Raw genomic sequence first — 25,737 nt, forward strand, 5'->3', positions numbered from 1 at the left:
AGATAAGGAGTACAATAGTGGCTTTGAAGAACTGAAAAGCACCAGGTGCAGGAAAGGGTGGGGGGGGGCATGGAGGCGGAGGAAGAGATGATGATGATGATAGTAACAGAGCTTTGAGGGAGAGTTCCAGCAAATTACTAATGGGACTTCTTGGGTGCATTTGAACTGTTGCACTTCCAGACAGCATGTCTTGGGTTCTCACTAAGTCAGAGGTGAAAGATGAGATGTTGTCATGTTAAGCTAATAAATGACATTAGTAAGGCCAGAAGTTGAAAAGAATTCTGCCTACAGCTTGGGAGCTCCCCCACTGAAGGTTTCCAAGGTCTGGGAGCCAAGATATCACTCATCTCTGACAGGAACAATGGAAAGATCTAAATTAAAAATGGAATAGCCTTCAGAAACCTTCAGGCCCTAAGGGGGTTCACTGAACATAATTTTCTTTGAATGGAAATAGTTTATAATTTCTTAGAAGCAATTTTTCAAAGGTAAAAAATTGAAGCATATAGAGGTTGTTCCTGTCTTTCCAGCTCCTTCAACAAAAGCCAATTTTGATAAGTGTGTTATCTTTAAGATTTCTGTGCTGGGCAGTGATTGATTTGAGAACACAGTTGGAGAATTTATTGTGAGAATGATCTGTGTGTGTGTGTGTGTGTGTGTGTGTGTGTGTGTGTGCGCGTGCGCGTGCACGTGTGACTTTCGCTAGTTTGGAGTCTTGCCAGTCAATTGAAAGTTGTGCAGCTATGTGTTCTGACATAGTTGCATAGCACTATTATTGAGCACTGAAAAGGAGCTCAATTATAATTACGGATTTTGGGGTCTGTGTAACAGGCATTGGGCTGGGTGCATAAGCAGGTTTTTGTGGAGTTTTCAAGACAGCTCAGCTACTTCATATAGGGCAAAGTATTGGCTGTTTTGAAATTTATAAAGTATAAAGCAGGTGTCATTTTGAACTGCACATTAAAAAATATTTCCTCTCTGTTACCGTGAGTCTAATCCCTCCTGAGCAATCATTTTCTGTCATTAAAAAAAAAATTTATTAGTATACTGAAAGTGTTAGCATTCAGTAACGGTTAGGAAACGGATTTCCCTAGCAATCTAAGTGAAATTTTGAGTGAAGTGAGAGAGAATGGTAGCAGTGAGAGACCAAGAGCTTTTGTGTATTTTCTAACTACTTGAATGAATAGACTAAACTCAATTAAATACATCTCAGTAAATATTCAAGTGTTTATTATATGCCAGGAATAATAGTAGCCATGTTAGAAATGCTTTTGGCTATAAAGTAATAATACCTGATTGACATTGGCTAAATGAAAAAGTAATTTAATTACCTTCTCTAACAAGAAGCACAATAGGCTGGTGGCTCTAGTTTGGATGCAATCGCTTTATAAAGCCAGTGGAGACCCAGGCACTTTTTGCCATTCTGCTTTGCCATTTTCAATGTTTGGTTTTTGTCTTTGGGCATATCACCTCTTGGTCCCATATGGTGGTCACTACTCCAAACACTCTTTTAGAACAGGGAAGGAAGGAAGAAGAAATAGGCTGAGTGGACAAATAAACTTTTTTTTTCAGGGGGGAATCTTTCTAAGTCCCTTCCACACCCCCAGTAGCTGCTAGGGAAACAGAGAAAGCAAATATTTGGAGAATAAGAATCTGATTTTCATATTTGTCTGAGATGAGTCAATCCATAGTCAATCTTTTTAAATAAAAGAGGTGTTTTGTTTGCAAGGAAGAAGGGGCGGTTGTTGGGTGGGGGTCCAACATTGTGTACATGGTAGCATGTGCCAGGCTTTCAGAGAAAAGAACATGTGAACTTGGGGCATCCAGGATCTCACTACGTGATGGTGGGGAGAAAATAAGTGACCGGATGACCGTAGTCATCTGTGGAATCTGAACAGTTGTCAAAGGAGTGCAAATGCAATCCTGTTGCAAGAAGATTTGGAGAGAGATAGGCTCAAGAAAATCTTGGGAAAAGATAACATTTGAGATGGGCACTGAAGTTTTCAACAAGTGTAGATGGGCAGCCAGTGGCCTTCAGACCTGCAAAATCAGAAGCCTTGGGTTTGTATAGCAGGGGTGTGAGGAGAGTAGCAGTAGCAGACAAATGAAAGAGTGACCTAATGTGTTCTGGATGTCTGCCTGTTATATGCCAGGTGAAGTGCTGGGTGTTTCTCCAAATAGACCACCTTCTTGGGTGGACGTGCTCATGTTTCTTTCCTTTTCATTCTGCTCGTCCACGGGCCACTCCTAACAGTGTTCAAAATTGAACTTCAAACTCTGTTTTTGATGTCTGTTGTACCGTAGGTGCAGGTATTACTGTTTAAGTTAAAGGAAGCCCCAGAGGACCTCAAGTCACAGGTCCAGCTTTCTTAATGGAATGTGATAATATCATACAGCTTAATGAGCTGTGGTAGGCTTGTGATGCTAGCGATTTACATTAGCTTCATTTTGAACGGTGTTTAATAAACCATACCAAGTTATTTTTGGTACAGTTAGAGCAATCATTGAGCTAATATTTTCTGTATGGGAAGAAATTAATGAAAAGCAGTGGTGACTGTGACACAGGCAGAGCAAAGTCTCAGTCTTCCCTAAAATCTCCATCCAGATTGTCCAACTCCACCCCTTACTGCAGCCAAACCGAGGCAAGACTAGAGACTGAGGTGGAGAAGGAACTAAGAGGCCCAGATGACTTCCCAAAGAATGGTATTTGCAGAAGGAAAAACAATGTCATAAACAGATAAAAAATAGTATTATTGATACAGCCCTCAAGGGGTTGGATTGATCATAAGCCTGGTGAAGGAAGTGGCTGCCAAAAACTCGTTAATGTAGCTCCTGATTATTGACATTTGATTCTAGAATGAGAAAGAGGATACTTTTATTCTTCTCTGAGTTCATAGATTTTATGTATAGTATAGATACATAAAAGCTATCTTTTATGCATCTCTGTGTATAAAGGAGTTATTTTAACATAGTTACAGTGCCATTATCACACCCAGCAAAATTAGTTGTAATTTTGTATATAGTATTAGCAAAATATTTTACCATATTGTTTCTATGCATATTACGTAAATAAACTATGTCTCTTATCTTTGTAGACATTTTACTTCTAGAAAAGAAGATTCAGAACTTGACCTGTTTTTGAATGTTGTAGGATTGTCATGTGGAAGAAAGTTTGAAATTTGTTGTCGTCATTCATCTTGGTAGGAAAGGCCCAGCTGGTAGAGTTATGGGGGGACACTTGGGCTCATTTCTAAGGAACAATTTTCTAAGAGCACTGCCCATAGGTAAAATGGGCTGCTTCAGGTGCAAGAGAATTCCCTCATTCCTTAAGACCAGTCTGTTCGCGTCTAGCCTAATGCAGTGGTTCTCAAGCTTCAGCATGCATCAGAATTACCTGGAGGGTTTGTTAAAACCCAGATTGCTAGACCCCATCTCAGAGTTGTTGATTTGGTAGGGCTGGGGTAGGGCCCCATAATTTGCATTTTTAACAGCTTCTCAGGTGGTGCTGATGCTGCTAGTCTGGGACCACAGTTTGAGAAGCACTGGGCTAAAACATGTTTATCAAACTAGTAATCCTTTGTGTGTAGGAATCATTTGGGGAGTTTTCTTAAAACACAAAATCTGGTTCACTTGGTCTGAGATTGGGCCTGGGATTCTGCATTTTTAGTGTTTCTCAGGCAATGCCAATGACTGGTGCATGGTGCGTGAGCAACAGGGCAAAAGAACTCTCAAGAATGATGAGGCCTGAGGAAATTTAAACATCCAGAGGGGGCAGTTAGACCAGAGGATGTCACTCTGAGCACCTGTGAAATGATTTTATTTTTGTAAATCTGCGAAGGAAACAAAGAAAAAGTTGACTTTTGCTTGAAAGTTTTTTTTTTCATGGTAAAATACCCTTGTATTACAATTATCATACCATAGTTACTAACATTTTACGACCCTCTTCGCAGGTCTTTAAATAAGAACTCATTTAACTCACTCTATAAGCTTTTGCCCCTCAGGAAAATGCCTCATTGATTGAATCCACGACCAAGCTTTAAATGGAAATGACCTTCATGGCCTTCTATTTAATTGAGCTCTGATGTTTACTTGCAGATTTGGTTATTTCTCATAAATGCTCCCATTGAAGAATTTTGAGGGTTTAATACCATTATGCTTACTCACCGTGCTTTCTCATGATGCCGCTGCAGTTGTGGCCGTGGAAGGCTTACAGTACATGAAGAGATTACTAGTCTTTTTAAAAATAACATGGATCTGTATCCATTGCTTGCATAATACAGGGTTGCATTAAGAAAATGGAAATGTCTCTCCCAGGGAAATGCATGTTTCCCAATCAAGAGCCGAGTGCGTGTTTTATTCTGTTTCCTCCTATTTACTCCATATGAGTAAGCTGTGTTTTGCCTTTGCTGTCTTCAGAGTTATCTCTCCACCTCTTATTTAAGCTTTGATTCTCATCTCATGAGCTTACATTGCTTTTTAGGTTTAGGTTTTCTGACATGAGGGAATATTCTCATAGAATCACACACAGATCTTAGACCAACTGAAATGATAAGATGAAGATCTCAAAAAAGAAAAAGCAGATGAGTAATAGCTCTTCAAGCTTTTGATGTGTTGTTTTTCTCATACAAAGGGAATGAAAGCAGCATTTGCCCGCCTGTGTGCCAGGCACTTTACATTAATGTTTTATTTAATTCTTACACAAGTCATGTGGCCCAGGTTGTATGACTGCATCCCAGGAAAACTGGCTCAGGGTGGTGAAACAATTAACCTCACATCTCACAACTAGTAAGTGCTCAGACCGGGATAGCCTCGCTCCAAAGCCACTTAGCTTCTTTCTTTTTTTGTTTTTAAGTTTTTTAAAAATGTTTTTATTTATTTTTGAGACAGAGACAGAGCATGAGTAGGGTAGGGGCAGAGAGAGGGGGGAGGCACAGAATCTGAAGCGGGCTCCAGGCTCTGAGCTGTCAGCACAGAGCCCGATGTGGGGCTCGAACTCACGGAGTGTGAGAACATGACCTGAGCTCAAGTCGGACGCTTAACCTACTGAGCCACCCAGGCGCCCCCACTTAGCTTCTTTCTATACGATGAGGCTTCTTAAAATAAACAGCAAATTCTTTGGATGGCAGATGTTTGCACATCACATACCAGTGGTGTGACAGCAGAGGGTTTTGAGTAGGAGAGCGAGGAAAAAAAAAAATGTCCTGGCCAAATCAGCATCTCTTCAGTTTCTTCCCCAGGAGCCACCAGCAGATCGTGTATCAGCTGTGCTAAAACATCAAATGAAGATGATGTCCGGTTGTCAGGAGCATCCCCAGACCGAAGACTTTGAACATGTGAAGAACACTGTGCTGATTACTGAGCCATCATCTCTCAGCTACAGACCCACCCTTCTCATTTTATTTATGGTGTTGGGACTGAGGCTCTAAAAAGCCCGTTTCTCCTTTGCCAGCTGTCTCTCTACAATTGCTGCCAAGATGCTGGAGGGAGACGGCATGGCCGGAGGACTGTAACCGGACATGCCCACCCTGTTTTCCTGCTTTCCTGAAAGAGTCACTGCAGGGACAGTTCTTCCCCCACTGGGTGGTTTGTTTTTAGCAATTGACTGTGGCTCTCACTTTCCAACATCCCCAGAAGCAGCTGTGTCGTGTTGTCTGTGGGGCATCGTGCCCCGTTGGGAGCTACCCTTGCTTGGGGCTCTGGGTCATGCCTTGAGGTCCCTCCCCAACCTGTCCTCTGTTCCCGCACCCCTAGGGCTGCTGGCTGCTGTTGCTCCCTCTGTGACATCTCAGGGCTGCCTTTGTGTCATTGAGTGCCCTGATACCAGTGTAACTAGTTCCTTAATTGAACCTTCTCTATTAAAATAACTTGGGGTCTCTCTTTTCCCGACGAGATCCTCACACATACACACTCCCTTCAGGAAAACTTTGAAGCGTGCTGAGTGTGGCATGAATACACATGCCCGAAACACACACTGTCGATTGCTGACAGAAGACAGGTGGAGAGAAGTTACAGAAGGACTTGAGGGATTTGCAAACAAAATGGATAGGTTCACATTTTCATAGCACTCTTCAGTCCTGGGATAGCACGTTAAGTATGAGAAAAGAACAGGAAAAGGCAGCCGACCTAGAGAAACCGTGTGTTCCAGAATCAGTTTGGCCCCCAGGTTTGGGAACGACACTCTCTGGGCCTCAGTTTTCTCACCTTTAAATCTTAGGTAATACTAATTACAAGGTCAAGTGAAGTCAAGAGAATTAAGCAAAATTGTAAAAGGCCTTGAACTAAACTGTTATGATGATCAGATAAATACTGTAATGCTGTCATTGCTTTTTGTGTGAAGGAGTTGGCTGAGACCATAGGAGTCTTTAAGAGATAATGGGTGGGGGTTCTGAGAGGTGATAGACACCAGGCCCCGAGTACGTGCTCTGTCCTGCCATTATGCTCAGTGTATCACATATGCTACCATTCAACTTTTACCGTGTAAGTAGTAGACTGATTTTGCTGATGTCGAGAGTCAGCTTTCTTAATCATTCTCTGTTCCTGTCAGTGTGTGAATGACGCTCCCTTCCTTCTGCCCCATTCTGTTTTTCACAGTCATCTTTGCTTGTGGAATAGACACATGATAGGTAATTGTTAAAATTTATGTTCAGCTTCAAATTCTCCTGGGGGGAGGTTTAGCACAGTGGTCCATCATGAGCTTAAATGAAAGCCTTTATGAAACTCTTCTTTGTGAATCGCCGACTCTGTTTTGAGCTTATGTAAAGTCATCATGTCAGTAGTGATCCACCAAGACACTGAAGGACACTATCCTGGTTTATCTCTCTACATGCACCCAGGAATCTTCAATGGTAGACCAAAAGTAAAACCAGGCATTGTTTACTGATGACCAGAGTTTGTGGTTTTGAGGCACCAATGAGCAATCTTTGTGGCATTGATATCTAGGCCAAAAGCACTGTTCATAGACCCATGAACATGTGTAACCAGCTGCAGCCAGTCAGGAATGTTGAGCGAGTGCAGTTGTTGGAGTAGAAGAACAGGGGTGTTTATTGGTGTGCACCTCTAACCCCTTCTTGTATGGGTCAAGACACGGAACCATTGAACTCTTCTTATGTAGAACAGTGATAAAGTCAGTTTGCTTATCCCTTGGAGACATTTTGAAAGTTGATGGAGATAAAGTGTGAAAAGGCGTGGTGAACTGTAGGGCACCTGGCATATGCAATAGAATGAAAGGATTAATGCATACAGGAAGGCTTGAGACTCTTCAAAATCTTAACATTTAGCTTTAGAACCAGTCTTAAGATAGAGCTACCAGTGAGGTCCTGTAAGACAGTCTGTCCCCAGGCCTTGAAGGCCTGCTTCTTGCAACTCTGCTTTCCTCGATTGGTCATCTGAAGGAGATGAGTGATCCAGGGGTACCTAAACCCTATCACAGAGCAAGCATGAGGACAGTGACGAGGAAGGCATCTGTGGGAGTGCCGAGGGGTACCTTTGCAGGGACTTCTGAGGCTCCCTGGCAGAGCTCCTGATTTGTGAGATGTGTCAAAGTTGACGGGCTGCCCTGGAGGCAGCAGTTAGAGATGGGGTTGCCGACATTGCAGTCAATGAGGTAAAGAAGCAGGGCCGACAGTGGGACGCATTCTGGGAGGGTGCAGTTCTGTCCCTCAATCGATGGTCCAGATGGTGTCATTCTGAATGTGCAAAAACGAGCAGATTAAAAATAACTCCTTACTCACACATGGGCAATATTTCCCCAAAGAGTGATTGAATATAAAACCTTACTCATACGTGTGCAATATTCCCAAAAGAGTGATTGACAATTACGGTAATTTTATCAGTGTCACAATAGAAAGATCAGCTTAGTGGTCACATATTAAAAGACTTTCCTGACTACAAGGCTATTTTCATATATCAATACGTGCTGTACGGTTTTTCTTCTAAATATCTTTGATGACTTTTATTTGTTATTTTTATGCAAAATACAAGGACATGTTTTTAATTAAGACACAATTTCTTTGAGTTTTATGAACTTTTACTTTAAAGGCCAGACTCTGTGCTTCTTGAGTAGTTGAACTCATGACAAAATATCTGAAGTCCTGAGTTTTTGTCTTCAGACTTCTGGAAATGCATGGCAAGGAGAGGCAGTTTTGACATTTCTCAGGTCAGCGTGGGCTTTCCAAGATCTCAGTTCTCAGTTGAAGGCACTTGAAGGTCTTCTGGTTTCTGATCTGCACCTCTGGCTGCGGTGGGTGTGGACTAGATTGACAAGTCCCTTCACTACAGCTATTTATGATTTAGCTATAACTTTTAGAAGGCCTCTTGTGAAGATTTTTTAACAACAAAGCCTGTGCCAATGGTCGTTTATTAATAAAAGCAGCCATCATCTCAGCATCTCTTCCACTTCCTTAAAGAATAAAGTTAGATTCAGAAAATAATCCTTAAAATTCTAAAAAGCAAAAATTTAAAGTTAGAAACAAAAAAGATGGATGAGGAAAGATTTGTAGGATCCCAGCTGTTGATTCTTGAAGAGAGAAGAATGCGGGATGACTTAATCAGTGCTTTCCGGTATTTGAGGAGGTTATTAACTGTACCGGTCTCTCCAGAGAACTGAGAAAAGAGGAAATGGGTTTACATTTCAACAAGAAGAAATTATGCAGGAAGAATATTTTGAGTCAAACATGATGAAAAACTAAAAGGATACCAAAGGAAGATTGTTTCTTATTTAAAAAATTTTTTACTTTCTATTTTGAAATAGAGATTCACAGGAAATTGTGAAGAAATGTACAGGAAGGTTTCGTACCTGAAGGAAGATTTTGAATGAGGTCTTTAGAGAAAAAATCTTGCTTGGAGGAAGAAAGCTGAACCAAGTAACATAAGAAGCCCTAAGTTTTCTGGCTCTTTGATGAATTATTGCCATTCTTATGTTCTTCCTATAACGCATTCCCCCCTGGAGGTCACCGGTCAGCACAGAGTAGAGGTCGTCCTAGTGTGTGAAATGTATTCTTCTTACAATGAAAATTTGAGACCAGCCAACACTTACTGAAGACTTTCCAAATGTTGAACGAACACTGTGGTGTGAGGTTTATAATCATTCTTTGAATGTTCACACAAAATTTGCAAAGCAGGTTTTACTGTCTCCATTTTATAAGTGTGGCAACTAAGGTCCAGAAATATTAAGCAGCTTTCCAAGCTCAAGCTCAGGGCAGATTCACTAGGGATATGGGTTTGTTCTAAAGGAATTTTCCTTTTTACTGTGTGATGCTAGAAAATTGCCTTCTGCCTGCACACCACCCTGCGGGCCATCTTCCCCTATCTCTCTCCCTTCCCAATGTGTCTCAAGATGCCAGTGATTTAGAAATATTTCCCAGCATGAGACAGAGTGTAATTATAGTTTTCATTATAGAGATGAGGAAATAGAGAGGTTCTGTGGTGTCTCCGGGCATAGGCAGAAGCAATTTTTTTCTGGTGGCATCTCAAAATTCTCAGTGTATTTATTTTAATGTTGGTAACACTTTTCTTGAAGTAATTTCAAGCAGTTTCATAGTTTTGTATCTTTTTGTGTTCCCATTGGCTCAAATTTCATCCTTTCTCTACTTGACAGGGTTCTGAGATGGCATTTTATTTTTATTCCACCTACTGTTCTCTTCCTTGTCTCAGTCACAATGGAATCCTTTGCTTGAAGAGCCCTGTGGAATTAGCTGAAATGCAGCTGCCTCAGGGCTTTCCATATTCAGTTTTTGTGTCATTAAGGTTTTGAATCTTACCTGGCAGAGACCATTCTGTTCATCTCTATTTTTAAAGATACTTAGTTTTTACGTTTGGTCTTTGAAGTCTCATTTGAAGATGTTGAAAAACAGAAAAGCATAAGAAAGAATGTTAAAGTGAGCAACAATCTATTTACCTGGCAGTGGTCATGGTTAACCTTTCAGTATATTTTTAATTTCCTTTATATGTCAGAAGTTTACATGTATCTATATGTAGTCATGTAAACATTGCTTTACCTCTTCCTTCTTAGCATTTTTATGTTATCAAATACTGATTGAAAGCATTTAAATGTTACTTATTCTTAAAATAAATATAAAGCATGCATACATACAAAATTAATACAGAAAAATATAAAATGCAAATCAATCTTATTGACCCCAAAAAGATTATCACCATTAATGTTTTTCACTACTCTTCCTCATGAAACTGTTTTTTAAGTAAACATGTATAATAATACTTAATGTCCTGTATCTTGCATTTTACATTTACTATTATGTCTGGAAACATAACAAATGTATCTCATTTTAATAGCCTTACAGAATTCCATTGTATTTCATGTGTATCATTCTTTTTTTTTTTTTAATTTTTTTTTTTAATGTTTATTTATTTTTGAGAGAGACAGAGACAGAATGTGAGTGGGTTAGGGGCAGAGAGAGAGGGAGACACAGAAGCAGAAGCAGGCTCCAGGCTCTGAGCCGTCAGCACAGAGCCCAACGCGGGGCTCGAACTCACAAGCTGTGAGATCATGACCTGAGCCGAAGTCGGACGCTCAACCGACTGAGCCACCCAGGCGCCCCTATATCATTCTTTTTAAAAAAATTAAAAAAAAATTTTTTTTCCAGTGTTAGTTTATTTTTGAGACAAAGAGACAGAATGTGAGTGGGAAAGGGGCAGAGAGAGAGGGAGACACAGGATCCGAAGCAGGCTCCAGGCTCTGAGCCGTCAGCACAGAGCCCGACATGGGGCTCGAACTCACGAACTGGGAGATCATGACCTGAGCTGAAGTTGGACGCTCAACCGACCGAGCCAGCCAGGCGCCCCTAAAAAAATTTTTAATGTGTATTTATGTTTGAGAAACAGAGAGAGCATGAGTGGGGAATGGGCGGAGAGAGAGGGAGACACAGAATCCGAAGCAGTCTCCAGGCTCTGTGCTGTCAGGCTAGAACCCGGTGTGGGGCTTGAACTCACTAGCTGTGAGATCTGGATCTGAGCTAAAGTCGGACGCTTAACCAGCTGAGCCACCCAGGCACCTCTCATGTGTATCCTTCTGATAAATACTCGTTTCCTGCCTTTTTTTGTTATTTCAAGCAATATTGCAATAAACTTTATTTTAAAAAAATCCAGTATATTTGTAGGGTACATTTCTGGTTGGATATATAACTAGTAATGCCCCCAGGGGTTAGGCATTTTAACAATTTGTTAATTACTGGTAAATTGCAGTCCAAAGATAGTACCAGTTTGGATACCCATGAACAGTTTATCAGAATACCTGTTTCTCTTTACTCTTACTAGCTTTGAAATTTATCCAAATTAAAAAATTTTTGCAAATTTTATAGGTGAAAATGATAGTGTTTTTTAAACTGAGTGTGAAGGATCATCTTTTCATATGCTTATTGGTCATTGTGACATATTTCTTTACTAAATTTCCCTGAGCTTGGGGTGCCTGGGTGGCTCAGTTGGTTAAGCATCTGACTCTTGATCTCATCACTTCAAGTCATGAGATTGAGCCCCCCATCAGGCTCTGTGCTGATAGTGCAGAGCTTGCTTGGGGTTCTGTCTCTACTTCTCTCTCTGGCCCTCTTCCATGTGTGGGCTGTCTCTCTTTGTCTCTCTCTCTCTCTCAAAATATATAAACATTAAAATTTTTTTTCACGAGTGGTTTATTGGCATTCTTGTTTCTCCAAATCCTCAGCCATGTTTTACAGTATCAGATCCAGCCTGAAGTTTGTAAAATGGTATTGTAATTTTCTGGTGAGGTTGAATATGTCTTTATATGTTTATTGATACTTCTGTTTTCTGTGATTTTGCATCTTTTGCCCATTTTTCTACTGAGCATCAAAAATCTTTAAGAATATAAAAATTTGGCATGTAGAAGAAGAGTCTAGAGATTTTCCTATTCAGAACTTGATGACTGATTTCTTTGAAGCTTTGGAAATATTAACTAGCAAGGGTGATCCACAATTCAAGTGGTAAAGATCAAGCACATGGAACAATGGATAATTATCCTGTGATGACAGTTATTTCAAGTCAATCTGAGGAGTTTAATTATTCAAATTCATCTTTGCTTGAATCTGTATTGTGGTAATATTTTGCACTTTGACCAGAGTTTTTACTGTTGGAAAGGGTCCAGTGGCTGTTTCCTGAGAGATCTCCACAACAGCAAAAAGGAAGAACATTTGGGTCTATGTTAACAGTTAAATACCACACTTTACAAGGGTATGTAATTTCTTGGGAGAAATATTCACAATAGGAGATTAAAGCAGATTATTAAATACATATAGTATGATATAATTTTTAAATAAAAATACAGTAAACACAGTATTAAAAACATGTAAAGTATATGGGGGAGAGGTAGCAGAAAAATCCTCAAACGCCGATAAATGTTTATCTGTGGGTGATGGCATTCCTGGTGATTTTTAATATTATTTGATGCTTTTTGTTGCTTTTACACTTTCCATACTGTATACCACTTTTAAAATTCAGAAAATGAAGTCTCAGTAGAATTTTGATGTTTCTTGAGCTCTTGGAGAACTTGACTGTTATATAGTTGGTAATTGTCTTGGCCGTGTCCATAATTCTCTTTTACGTCTAGGTTCATTATATTTTTATGAACTACACCACCTTTTTCCACCTGGGTTTTGTTGCCCAACAACAAAGGAAACACAAAAGAAGTATAGTGCTAAATTCTTCTCATAAAACATATTGATTGTTATTTTTCAGATTTTATTCTATTATGTGTTTTATTTTACAGTTGTCATTTTAGTACATATAGCTGCCACTGCCTTCTTCTTCTCCTTCTCCTTCTCTTCCACCTCTTCCTCCTCTTCCTCTTCCTCTTCCTTCCCAACTTATTTTTTAGATTATTTTATTTTAGAGAGAGCGCGAATGGGGGAGAGGGGCAGAGGGAGAGACAATCTGACGCAGGCTCCATGTTCAGCATGGAGACTGACGCATGGCTCAATCCCTCGACCCTGGGATCATGAGCTGAGCTGAAATCAAGAGTCAGATGCTCAACCAGTTGAGCCATCCAGGCACCCTAAAATTTATTTTTTTAATTGCAGTATAATTAACACACAATGTTATATATTCATTTTGGGTGCACAATATAGTGATTCAACAATTCTGTTTTACTCAGTGCTTCATGATAAGCATACTCTTTAATCCCCATCACCTATTTCACCCATACTCCCTCCCATCTCCCCTCTGACAACCATCAGTTCTCTATAGTTGGAGTTTGTTTCTTGGTTTGTCTCTTTTTTACTTTGTTCATTTATTTTGTTTCATAAATTCCACATATGAGTGAAATCATATTTGTCTTTCTCTGACTTATTTCACTTAACGTTATGCTTTCTAGATCCATCCGTGTTGTTGAAAATGTATAGCTTGCTTTTTAAAATTACCTTTGTATCGGGGTGTCTGAGTGGCTCAGTCGGTTAAGTGCCTGACTTCGGCCCAGGTCATGATCTCACAGTTTGTGATTTTGAGCCCTGCATTGAGGTCTGTGCTAACAGCTCAGGGCCTGGAGCCTGCTTCAGATTCTGTGTTTCCCTCTCTCTCTGCCCCTCCCCTGCTCACACTCTGTCTCTCTCTGTCTCTCAAAAAAAAATAAATATTAAAAAAATTAGTTAGAAAAAATAAAATTACCTTTGTATTATAAATTTTCATGGTCCACATAGTTTATGTATCTTTTTAAATCGCTATATAATATTTCATGGGGTTTTGTAATTTACTTAAACATTAAACCTTGAAGTCATCCTAGGATTTACTTCTTGAATCTTCTCTTTCATATATTTACACTCACTTCCCAGGTAATTTAGTCCTAAGGCTTTATATGCCATCTGTATGTTGATGACACCAAAGTTTATTTTTAAATAATATATAAAATATAAAATTTATTTTATTTGTATCCCTAGCCCAGACCTTTCCTGAATTCCAGACTGCTATATCCCACTGCCTACTTGACATGCTCTCACCTTAGAAGCCTTCAACATCTCAGTCATACTCCTACCTCAGGGCCTTTGCCCTTGACTGCTGTTCCTTTCAGAATTTTCTCTGCGGCCTTCCCTGACCAGTCTATTAAACATTGTAACCCCACTCCATCCTTCTAATAAGTGGGCTTTACTCTCTAGTACTTTATCCTATCTGGCATAACATACACTGCTCTGTTTATTTTTTATCTGCATTTCCCCCACTAGAATGTAAACTCCGTAAAAGGGATTTTGTTTACTGCTGCACCCCCAATACTTAGAGCAAAGCTGAAGTAGCATAGGTGCTCAATGAGCCATTTGTTAGTGAATCATTATTCTGTTTACTGTTTTTCTCTATTATAAGTAACAATGCATAAAAACCTTTACATTTATGGCTTTTTTCTTTATTTGATGGATTTCCTTAGATAAATACCTAAAAATGGGATTACTGAGTAAAAGTGTATAACCATACCACAAAATTTTAACAATACTTATGTAATCAACTTACCTTTTTTATTTAAGGAAAGGGAAAAATACTGTTTTTATTAATAGGTTATGGTAGGATTGACTGGGGCAGTCTTTTTTAAGACATTTACTTTAAGCTTTAAGACCTTGGGCACATCCTTTAACTTCTTTGAGATTTAGTTTAGTTTATATTTCTATAAAACGGGACTAATATTACTTCAAAGAGTTTTTGTTGGGCTTAAAAAAAGAGAATAAAACATTGCAAAGCACTTGGCACGTAGTAACTGTCAATAAATATGAGTCTCCTGTCTCCATATTGGCCTTCTTTCCACTAAATGTTTGTTTCCTTGAAACATTTTATCTAAGGATTATGGAACACACACATCCAGGCACAGACACACCTATATGTCTGAACATGCACTCACATACTATCTTTCCAAATCTGATCTCTACTGGTCTTGTAAATTAAACATTTTTAATACCGTGATCCTAGCCATGGCATACCATTACTGATATAGTGTTGGCAGTAAAGCAGTGGATTGAATCAGTCACCTCTCCCCAGTCCTTCTTTCTTGGAATCCTCACTTGTCCATACTTAGATTCCTTTCCAGCACAGTCTGAGTGGGACATATGTTATTTCATTTAAGTATTTCATCAGTTATTGGTTGTAATTCCAAGGACTTTTGTACTTGCCAATCTATTTGCCATTTCTGAAGTTCACCATTCATTCCTAAAGATGTAAGTTTTCCTCCAGTTGTGCTTCCTTTCAGCCTAAAGAACTTCCTTTAATTCCGTCTGGTTGACTTTTGATATTTTGACTGTGTTATGTCTAGGTTTTCTTCATTTGAAACTTTCTTCTCTGGGGGTTCTTGAGCTTCTTGAATCTGTATATCTTTTATTACATTTGAGAAGTTGGAAACTATATACTTTTTTTTGTAATATTTTCTTTTTCTTCCCCACTGTGTGTCCCTTTTTTCCTCAAACTAAGATTACCCATATATTAGCCTTTCGGAATTGTTCCACAGGTCCTCAAAGTCAGTTTGTTTTTGCATTTTTTCTCTCTTTTTTCGGATTGCATGGTTTCTATTCACCTACCTTTAAGTTCACTGCATATCTTTCTGTCTTTTCCCCTAAGGATGGGTTATAGTTTCCTTTGTTCTTCATCAGCGTATTAGATTGTAAGGAGATTTATGTAGTTGGATTCAAATTGTAGCCTATCATGCCCACAGTGGACAGTGGCTTCGGGCTCAGCTCAGTTCTTTAAATCTTAGCTTCTAGCTGCTTTCAGTTGACCTTGTACATACATGGTTCAGAGGCCAGCCAGAATCATGCTTTGTTTCTATACAGAATTAGGGATTGGCTCCTCTGGATTTTTGCCTTTCATGGTTTCTCTCATCACTCTGATTTTCCCAGGCTCTTCCTCTGGTTCCAGCAGTTAGAAAGAGAATGTTTTTCTTTTTTTCTTTCTTTCCTTTCCTTTCCTTTCCTTTCCTTTCCTTTCCTTTCCTTTCCTTTCCTTTTTTCTTTTCTTTCTTCTGAATTCATTAAATCTTACTTTATTTTTTATTTTTTAAATTTTTTCTCTTTTAAAAATTTTAAATTTTAGTTAATTAACATACAATGCAATATTGGTTTCAAGAGTAGAATTCAGTGATTCATCACTTACACACAATACCCACTGCTCATCACAAGTGCCTTCCTTAATACCCATCACCCATCTAGTCCATCTTCCCTCTGTCAACCCATAGTTTGTTCTCTATCATTAAGAGCCTCTGTGGTTTGTTTTTCCCTCTTCTCTTTTTTTCTCTCCCTTCCCATATGTTCATCTGTTTTGTTTCTTAAATTCCACATGTGAGTGAAATCATATATTTGTCTTTCTCTGATTGACGTATTTCACTTGGCATAATACATTCTGGCTCCATCCACATCATTGCAAATGGCAGGATTTCATTGTTTTTGATAGCTGAGTAATATTCCATTATCGAATTATCTGTATCTGTATCTGTATATCTTCTTTATCCATTAATCAGTTGATGGACATTTCGGTTATCTCCATAGTTTGGCTATTGTTGACAAGAAAGAGAATGTTTTTCAGTTAATGTTTTATCTGCTTCTGTGACTGTGTCTGATATCAGGGCAGAGCTGCAAAATAAACATAAATAAATAGTCAAGGAGCCTACTCTCTGCTGGTTGCTTGCACCTACCTTTGACTCATCTCCAGAGCCGACTTGTTTTTATTCATTCTCCCAAGCCTCCAGCTAGTTTAGTTTAGGAGGGATTAGTATGTTGTACAGAGTTTTTAAAGATGAAAAATCAATGTTAGGGCCTCATTCTGTCACATGAAAAACAATTTTTTTAAGTCCTACTTGTGGATTTATTATATAGCAAGTCAAAGATACAGAAAGGTATGGACAAATCCCACAATGAGGCACTAAAGCTAAAGAAATAAATTCACCTCATCATCTTTTTAAAGTTGCCTTCTCATTAGTAGAGATAAATAATCTACAATTTCACATTTTTTTCTATGCTCCATCTCTTTTTTTTAAGTTTCTACAGTATAGTTAATATACAGTGTTATATTTGTTTCAGGTGTACAGGATAGTGACTTAGCACTTTCATATAGCACTTGGTGCTCATCACGACTGCCCTCCTGAATCCCCATCACCTATTTAACCCATCCCTCCGCCCACCTCCCCTCCAGTAACCATCAGTGCGTTCTGTATAGTTAAGAGTGTTTCTTGATTTGCCTCTCTCTTTCTCTTTTTGTCCCCTTTACTCATTTGTTTTGTTTCTTAAAACCGACATCTGAGTGAAATCATATGGTATTTGCCTTTCTCTGACTTACTTCACTTAGCATAATATTCTCTAACATCCATGTTTTTGCAAATGGCAAGACTTCATTCCTTTATATGGCTGAGTAATATTCCATTGTGTGTATGTATGTATATATATACATACATACATACATATCACATCTTCTTTATCCATTCATCAGTCAATGGACATTTGGGCTGTTTCCATTTTTGGCTATTATAGATAATGCTGCTATAAACATTGAGGTGCATGTATTCCTCTGAATTAGTATTTTTGTAATTTTGGGGGGGTAAATACCTGGTAGTGTAATTGTTGGATCTTAAAGTAGTTGTATTTTTAACTTTTTGAGGAATCTCCATACTGCAAAAACATAATTTTTTCGAATTATTTTTTTAATTGAAATCTTTATTGAGAGAGTTGTAAATTCACATGCAGTTGTAAGAAGTAATACGCTGAGAGTTCATGTACCCTTTACCCTGTTTCCCCTAATGGTAACATTTTACAAAACTGTAGTGTGATATTACAACCAGGATATCAACATTTATAAAATCTATTGAGCTTATTTAAATTTCTCCAGATGTAAATGTACTCATTCATGTGTGCGCGCGCGCGCATGTGTGTGTGATTTAATTCTGTGCATTTATATCATGTGTAGGTTTATGTATCCACCACTGCAGCCTTACACCTGCTTTGAAAGTGTAGTAGATGCTAGAGACAGAAAGGACTGAAAGTCTCGGGCCATGTTCCCCACTGAAGATGATTACATGGTATTAAGAGATCCGAATTGGGGCGCCTGGGTGGTGCAGTCGGTTAAGCGTCCGACTTCAGCCAGGTCACGATCTCGCGGTCCGGGAGTTCGAGCCCCGCGTCGGGCTCTGGGCTGATGGCTCAGAGCCTGGAGCCTGTTTCCGATTCTGTGTCTCCCTCTCTCTCTGCCCCTCGCCCGTTCATGCTCTGTCTCTCTCTGTCCCAAAAATAAATAAACGTTGGAAAAAAAAAAAAAAAAGAGATCCGAATTAACATTTACCCTGTAAACATTTATTTGCTTTTCAAATTAATTTCCTTTAACATACTGTAAACATTTTGAGCGCAGTAATCGCCTCATGTTTTGTGTGTACCTTTATCCACACCACAGCCCAGAGCTGACCCTGGTGCCCTGTGCAGAGATTTTCATTCAGTTCATTTTTAAAATACAAATACCTGTCGTTAAATAGAATTAAAAGCTAGAAATGTCTTAAGTATTTTCTCTGTTTTAAATTGAGATTAGTATTCTTCAAAGTTCACATCCTGATTATGTTTCCTTGCACATATGTTCTACTACATGAAAGTACTTTATAGATGTTTGATCTTGTGAAGGCTGTGTTGCTGCCTTTGATAAAAAAGTAATTAGGTGAGCATTTCCTGGTAGAGGTACTCATCAAAGTTTGAAAGTACATATTTCCTTTTAACTATTGTATTTGTAGGGACTCCCCCCCTACCCCCCATCTGTCTTTCTGTCTCGACAAACCCGTGAAAGACAGCTTTTGTGAACTTATTTCTGTTAGAGCCAGCATTGAAAAAAAAAATCCAGCTTTTCTTTAATGGACCATGACAGTAGGTAACAAAATTATGGTAGTTGTGTCATAGGTTTTATGTGGTTTCTAACACTCTCTGGAAAAAAAATGCCCAGCAGTGTTTCACAAATTCTTTGGAGAATAAATGCAAATAAAATTTCTGTCTTCTCATATAATTAGGGATGCTATTAGGAAAATAAAAAATGGATCTTTCTTTCTTCTCTCATTTGAGATTACATCTTTTCTGCCTATCTTTAGAAGTTTTTTATTTTATTTATTTTTTTTATGTTTATTTTTGAGAGAGAGAGAGAGCAAGAGACAGAGCACAAGGCGGGGAGGGGCAGAGAGAGAGGGAGATACAGAATCCGAAGCAGGCTCCAGGCTCTGAACTGTTAGCACAGAGCCTGACGTGGGGCTTGATCCAACGAACTGTGACATCATGACCTGACACGAAGTCGGACGTTTAACCGACTGAGCCACCCAAGCGCCCCTGAAGTTTTTTAAATGTTAGAAATGAAGTGCCTAGCTGTGTATGCTAGGTAAGTTGAAAAGAGAGCACCTAATGAGAGGTTGGTGGAGTCAACACCGGTGCTCTGTGGATGGCTTTGACTGAGGCAAACGATTACTCTATCTGATGACCCTTGTCTTTTTCAATTGCCTGTTTAGGTTTCTCGCCTTGTTTGCTTGGTACCATTAGAACTCACTGGGTGCCCATGGCTTAGCACAGTGCAGTTGAAGCTGAGTGGGTTTCTGGGCCCAGAGAAGTCATGATTGTGTAAACACTATACAGTATGAAACCATACAGATGGCACACATTAAAAGTGTAGACAAAGAAACCATGTGACATCACGTTTCACCATACACTTGTGTTTATGTACACAGACAACTTATATACATATGTAGTTATTAATTTTCTTATGTATGCCGAGATTGAGGCACAGAGAGATTACTGCAGCTAGGGTGCCACAGCCAGATTGTAGCAGACATTATTTCTACCCTCTCCTTTGGATTTTGCTTTAAAAATCTGTTTACAGAGCATCATATTTAATTGATAATTTTGATTACCAAAATTTGATAAGTTTGGTGATCAAGAGATATGCCTTCTTCAAGGTGCTATTGCATTTGTTCTTGAAATTCAGTGAAGAGTTTTTAAAACGTGGTTTGAGGCTTAAAAAGAGAAGGAGAAATACATAAGACATTGCATTGTGTTAGACACTAAAAAACCTTTTGAACACTTTTGTAAGTTATTGCAGCATGATAGCAAAGGTGGGGAAGTGGCTTTTGAATAAATTCTATTGAGTGAATTTCTTGACTCTCCTACTGCTTGCCCACTCATCAGGCACACAGAGAAGGTCTGTTAACTTGTCAACAGCACTCAGAACAGTGGTAGCAACAATGAACACATATTTACTGAAGACAGCCAGTTGGTCATTTATTGACCCCCTCCTGCCGACGCCTAACCATTTTCATGGTGTATTCAGAGGTGAAAAGATTATCCTCTGCATTCATACTCTTAACTCTTAGAAAATGGAAGGAAAACCATGTACTAGAACAGAAGGATGTTACAAGGATAATGGCAAATTCAGAAAGGAAATTTGAATAATACTCAGGAGTTGTGGGGATGGGGAAGATGAAGGAAGGCCAGAGAGAAATCCAACAGGGAAGAGTAATAGAAGGCAACCAATGGCAGGTTGATTTTGGCTCTTATGCCAATTTAATTTTGCTGTTTACCTTTTCATCCCACTCTTGCTGGACCTTGTATCTTTTCATACTCCTTATGGTGAAGAGGGGAAAAAAAACCCACAAAGCAGGAAACTTTGTCAAGCAAACAAGTTCTGGACTTGTTTGCTCCTTATCCATCAAACGTCACTTCTTTCCACTAGCTGTAGCTGTAGCTGTAGTTCCAAGATTATTGTTCATAGTGAAGACCCAGAATTATTTGAAAAAGATTACATTTCTCTTTAAGAAGGTAGTGGCATAGGTAATATGTCTTAGAATATTTTACATTAAAAAGAACTGAAAATGCAGGGGCGCTTGGGTGGCTCAGTCAGTTAAGTGTCCGACTTTGGCTCCAGTCATGATCTCACGGTTCATGAGTTTGAGCCCCATATCAGGCTCTGTGCTGACAGCTCAGAGCCTGGAGCCTGCTTCAGATTCTGTGTCTCCCTCTCTCTCTCTGCCCCTACACTGCTTGTGCCCTGTCTCTCTCTGTCTCTAAAAAATGAATAAACATTAAAAAAAAAAGAATTGAGAATGAAAATTTGGGGAAAACTCCAGTTCTAGAACAGTTACATACTAGGAAAGGTGGTAAGTCCTTCTTCCCAGCTTTGTTCCAGAGAACCAGCAAAACAGATATTATATTACATTTTCTGTGTATATCTTTCCTGGGTGAGGCTTGCATGTACAGTATTCCATTTTCCTGTTGAAGTAAGTGTCTTCTCTTTAACTTGAAATAGGACCCAGTGAGATATTATGTGGTGTATATATGTAAACTTCATTCATCCCACTTAAAAAATGTTCCTTTGTCTATTCTTTAATCTCATCAACTGTTACTAAAGAAGCTTCATGATCTGTTCTGTACATTTATCAGTTGTTGCCTTTGGCCAACATTAACTTGGGTAATACTTTCATCTGATGTTTTATTATTTTGTATTAGTAGAAAATGTTCAACGTCACTACTGAAAAGGAACATTCACAAAACCTTATTTCTTGAACACTTAGTCTAAAACAACTCTTATTAAAGTTGTAAGTGCTTAAAAAAAAGTTTCAGAGATGTCAGCATACCTTTGGGGCCCCCTGCCCTCTGCTGCTCCTTCAGTGCCTCCTTCACATGTCAAGCACAAGCAGAAATGAAGGGAAGCCTTCCCATTCTTCTGGACATAGTCATTTGCTTAGGATGAAAACAGTGCAGCAGATGCTTGTAATCATTTCAGACTTTTCAGCTTGTCTGGGACATCGTGCTATCTGACATCCTTCATTACTCCTTACGAGAAAGACCCAAATAACCACAGGGGCGCCTAGATGACCCAGGCAGTTAAGCAACCAACTCTTTGATTTCAGCTCAAATCATGATCTTGTGGTTTGTGGGATTGAGCCCACACTGGGCTCGGTGCTGACAGCATGGAGCCTGCTTGAGATTCTCTCTTTCCCTCTTTGTCTGCCCCCTTCCCATCTCAAAATAAATTTAAAAAATAAACTTAAAGACACAAATAACCACAAAGCAAGAATTTTAAGAAGCCATAAAGAATTGGGGCCGGGGCGCCGGGGGCGCCTGAGTGGGTTAAGCATCTGATTTCGGCTCAGGTCATGATCTCAGGGTTTGTGAGTTTGAGCCCCACTTCAGGCTCTGTGCTGACAGCTCAGAGCCTGGATCTGGCTTCAGATTATGTGTCTTCCTCTCTCTCTCCTCCTTCCCTGGTCACACTCTGTCTCTCTCTCAAAAATAAACAAACATTTAAGAAAATTAAAAAAAAAAATAAAGAATTGGGGCTGAATATAATGCATTTGGATTTTAGAGACAAAAATGGCCAATTTTATGAGGTAGGAGTGATCAAAGGTACATTCTCCATGTGTAATCAGATGATTAGTAAACACTTTGTCATAGTGGAAGGTGTAACATGTGTTAGTGAGATGTTAGTAAGAAAAGTATAAGTTAAATCGTTTTAAAATGATGGTTTGTTTGGTTCACATATCTCACTTATGGTCTTATATTTGTCATCTGGTAGTCTTTCTACCTGTTCAGTCACATTAGAACTTAAGGATCAGGAGATTTCAATGTTCTAAAAGGATTTCTTTTTTACTGTCACTGTTGGAGGCCTATAGGAGAGAAGAAAAGTTAAATCTGTTTTACATTGACTGATGAATGAATGTCAGCAGTGTCCACCCAGCACTTCATTGGGACAATTGGGTAATGTGTGATTAATTGTGACATTAAGAAAAGTTATAGAAAGAATAACTTCTTCTGACCTTATTTTATTTTATTTTATTTTTAAGATTTGTAGCCAAACCATGTGCCATCGCCCTCAACATTCAGGCCAATGGACCACAGATTGCCCAGCCCAATGCCATTCTGGAAAAGGTCTTCACTGCAATTACAAAGGTATGATTGCCTTTTTGGGTGGTATGAGTTATCATGACCACCATTCTCAATCTGAAATTATTTAATCCCTTCTCTCCTGGGTTTGAGAACTAATTGCCCAGCTTCATGCTGGAAAGTGTGCTCTTGGAAAACGTGCAAACATTGTGACTAGGCCAAACAGGTAGAAGCTGAATAAATGTGGGCATGTTTGAGACCTGTTTATTTATTCTCACATTGATTTTAGAAGCTGGTCTGTAAAGAACAGTCTAGATTAGATTCTAGTGATTAATCTAATTTTGTGTCTCTTTTAATCTCACATGACATGAAGCAGTACATATAATGGTTGGATGGGATTTTGTGGAGACGACTGGGTAAAGCTGAGGAATATAATTAATGTACAGGCATACGTTGGAGATGTCGTGGGTTTGGTTCCAGACCACTACAACAAAGCAAATACCACAGTAAGGCATGTCAAATGAATTTTTGGGTTTTTCCAGTGCATATAAAAGTTATGTTTACATTATACTGTTATCTGTTAAGTGTGTGCAAATAGCACTCTGTCCAAAAGACAATGATGCCTTAATTTGAAAATATTTTATTGCTTAAAAATGCCAATCATCATCTGAGCCTTCAGCAAAATTGTAATGTTTTTGTTGGTGGACACTCTTGTCTCCATGTTGATGGCTGTTGACTGATTAGGGTGGTGGTTCCTGAAGTTTGGGGCGATTATGGCAACTTCTTAAAATAAGACCGTAATGAAGCTTGCTGCATTGATCAACTCTTCCTTTCATGAAAAATTTCTCTGTAGCATGGGATGCTGTTTGATAGCGTTTTACCCACAGTTGAACTTCTTTCAAAATTGGAGTCAGCTTTATCAGCTTTATCAGCTAAATTTATGTAGTATTCTAAATCTTTTCTTGTCATTTCAACAATCTTCACAGCATCTTCAACAGATGGAGATTCCATCTCCAGAGACCACTTTCTTTGTTCATTCATAAGAAGGAGCTTCTTACCCATTAATATTTTATCATGAGATCTCAGCAATTCAAATATAATATTAATGAAAATGTTTGAAATATTGCAGGAATTACCGAACTGTGAGATAGACACACAAAGTGAGCCAATGCTGTGTTAAAAAGAATGGCACCGATAGACTTGTTTGATGCAGAGTTAACACAAACCTTCAATATGTAAAAAATGCAATTATCTGTAAAGTGCAGTAAAGCGAAGTGTGATAAAACAAGGTTTGCCTGTACGTATGAAAGGAAGTGCCCATTTGCTTCTAGCATGGCCCTTGTGTTCCAGCAGTTATGAGACACAGGCAGATGTAAACAAAAGAGGGAATAATTAAAGGACAGAAGAGTTGCAAGATGAAAGAATGAAAGACCAGGATCTAGAGAGTTATAAGTTACAGATTCACTGCAGAGAAAACAGAAGAGATTATCACTGTGGTGAGAGTGAAAGCCAAACCAGGAGCAGGGAGAGGAGAGCAGAGGAGGGGGCAGATCTTTGCCCCTCCACTGATATCGCCTTAAGAACAAAGAGGGGAGGAGAAAGAAGCCAGAAACCCTCCATCTAAGGCTGTGAGAAAACAAAGCACATCACAGCATCCCAAGTATTTTTTTACTCCTATATCGCCCTTCATCTTACTCTCGTATAGACAAGAAAGAAGGACAGGAGGAGTGTAGTATTCTAGGAGAAGTATTGTGTGTTCGTACATTAAATGGTTCATTTTCCCTTTTTCATTTTTCTGGGAAAATTACTCAGGCTTTTAAAATGTGATTTGACAGTGTTAAGTTTTATTCCTTTTTTGGTATTTGTATTGCTAACCATTTGTATTACTTATCTCTTGTCTTAAAACTATTAATTCACATATTCAAACATTTTTATTTATATTATGGTCTTCATTTCTGCCAAGATTTTCTAGGATTTTCCCCTCTATCCTTTTAAAAATGATATTTTTCCTGGAGAAGTAGAAGAAAGCACTAGGTACTTCTTATATCTCTGTCAGGAAGAAGAGAAGAATGTATTAGGAAAAGCTCTTCTGGTAGTTTTATGGGCTGGTTTTAGATTGCCAAGTTCTTACCTGAAGGGGCACGTATCTTAATGGTACTTAAAGGAAGAAAATATTAAGAAAAAACTTGTATTTTCTTTTAACATAGCAATTTGCTGCAGCAAACACTTCTTTCCCTCTGAAAAAGCAGAAGTGTAGGAAGTTATCAGGTTTTTAAAAATGAGATTATAATATATTAGTGTTTGTCTTGTGAACTACTCTAAATGCATAATAAAATGAGTCTACCCAAATGTTACGTGTCCCCTTAGAAATTCTACAGTGGACATTTTATTCCCTTGCCTTATGTTTATTGTGGTTACTGGAGAAATTTCCTCTATAAAGGTAGTAAAAGGAATTTGGAGTCATGTTGACTGCTCTAGAGAATATTTGCTTCCAGCTCATTTTAATCATACTGTCTTAGTTTTCCAAGGTGATTCTTTTGGACATTTTTATGTGATTAGAGAAGAAGCCTCATGATTTAAATGTAGAGGCAGCAAAAGTTGGACCAGTTGTTCCTTGAATTCTTTATAGTTGTCCAGTGTTATTTATGATCTGAGAAGGTAACAGGCCAGTTGACTAGAGTAGAAGTAGCAACATATGGAGAGATTAAACACTGTATGTAGGGGCGCCTGGGTGGCGCAGTCGGTTAAGCGTCCGACTTCAGCCAGGTCACGATCTCGCGGTCCGTGAGTTCGAGCCCCGCGTCGGGCTCTGGGCTGATGGCTCAGAGCCTGGAGCCGGTTTCTGATTCTGTGTCTCCCTCTCTCTCTGCCCCTCCCCCATTCATGCTCTGTCTCTCTCTGTCCCCAAAAAATAAATAAACGTTAAAAA

The 25,737-nt window shown here is 39.0% G+C and overlaps 1 protein-coding gene across 2 annotated transcripts in view; it reads left to right on the top strand.

Annotated features, from left to right (window-relative positions):
* CERS6 (ceramide synthase 6) overlaps positions 1-25,737 on the top strand; it is a 322,014-nt gene that overhangs the window by 71,208 nt on the left and 225,069 nt on the right. For both annotated transcript variants that reach the window (XM_040475284.1, XM_040475285.1), the window contains exon 2: positions 22,769-22,874. In XM_040475284.1, coding sequence (XP_040331218.1) covers positions 22,769-22,874 — 106 coding nt within the window. The remainder of the gene's footprint in view (positions 1-22,768; positions 22,875-25,737) is intronic.

This window comes from Herpailurus yagouaroundi, unplaced genomic scaffold, assembly GCF_014898765.1.
Source record: "Herpailurus yagouaroundi ecotype Mexico unplaced genomic scaffold, PumYag 140, whole genome shotgun sequence".
NCBI lineage: Eukaryota > Metazoa > Chordata > Mammalia > Carnivora > Felidae > Herpailurus > Herpailurus yagouaroundi.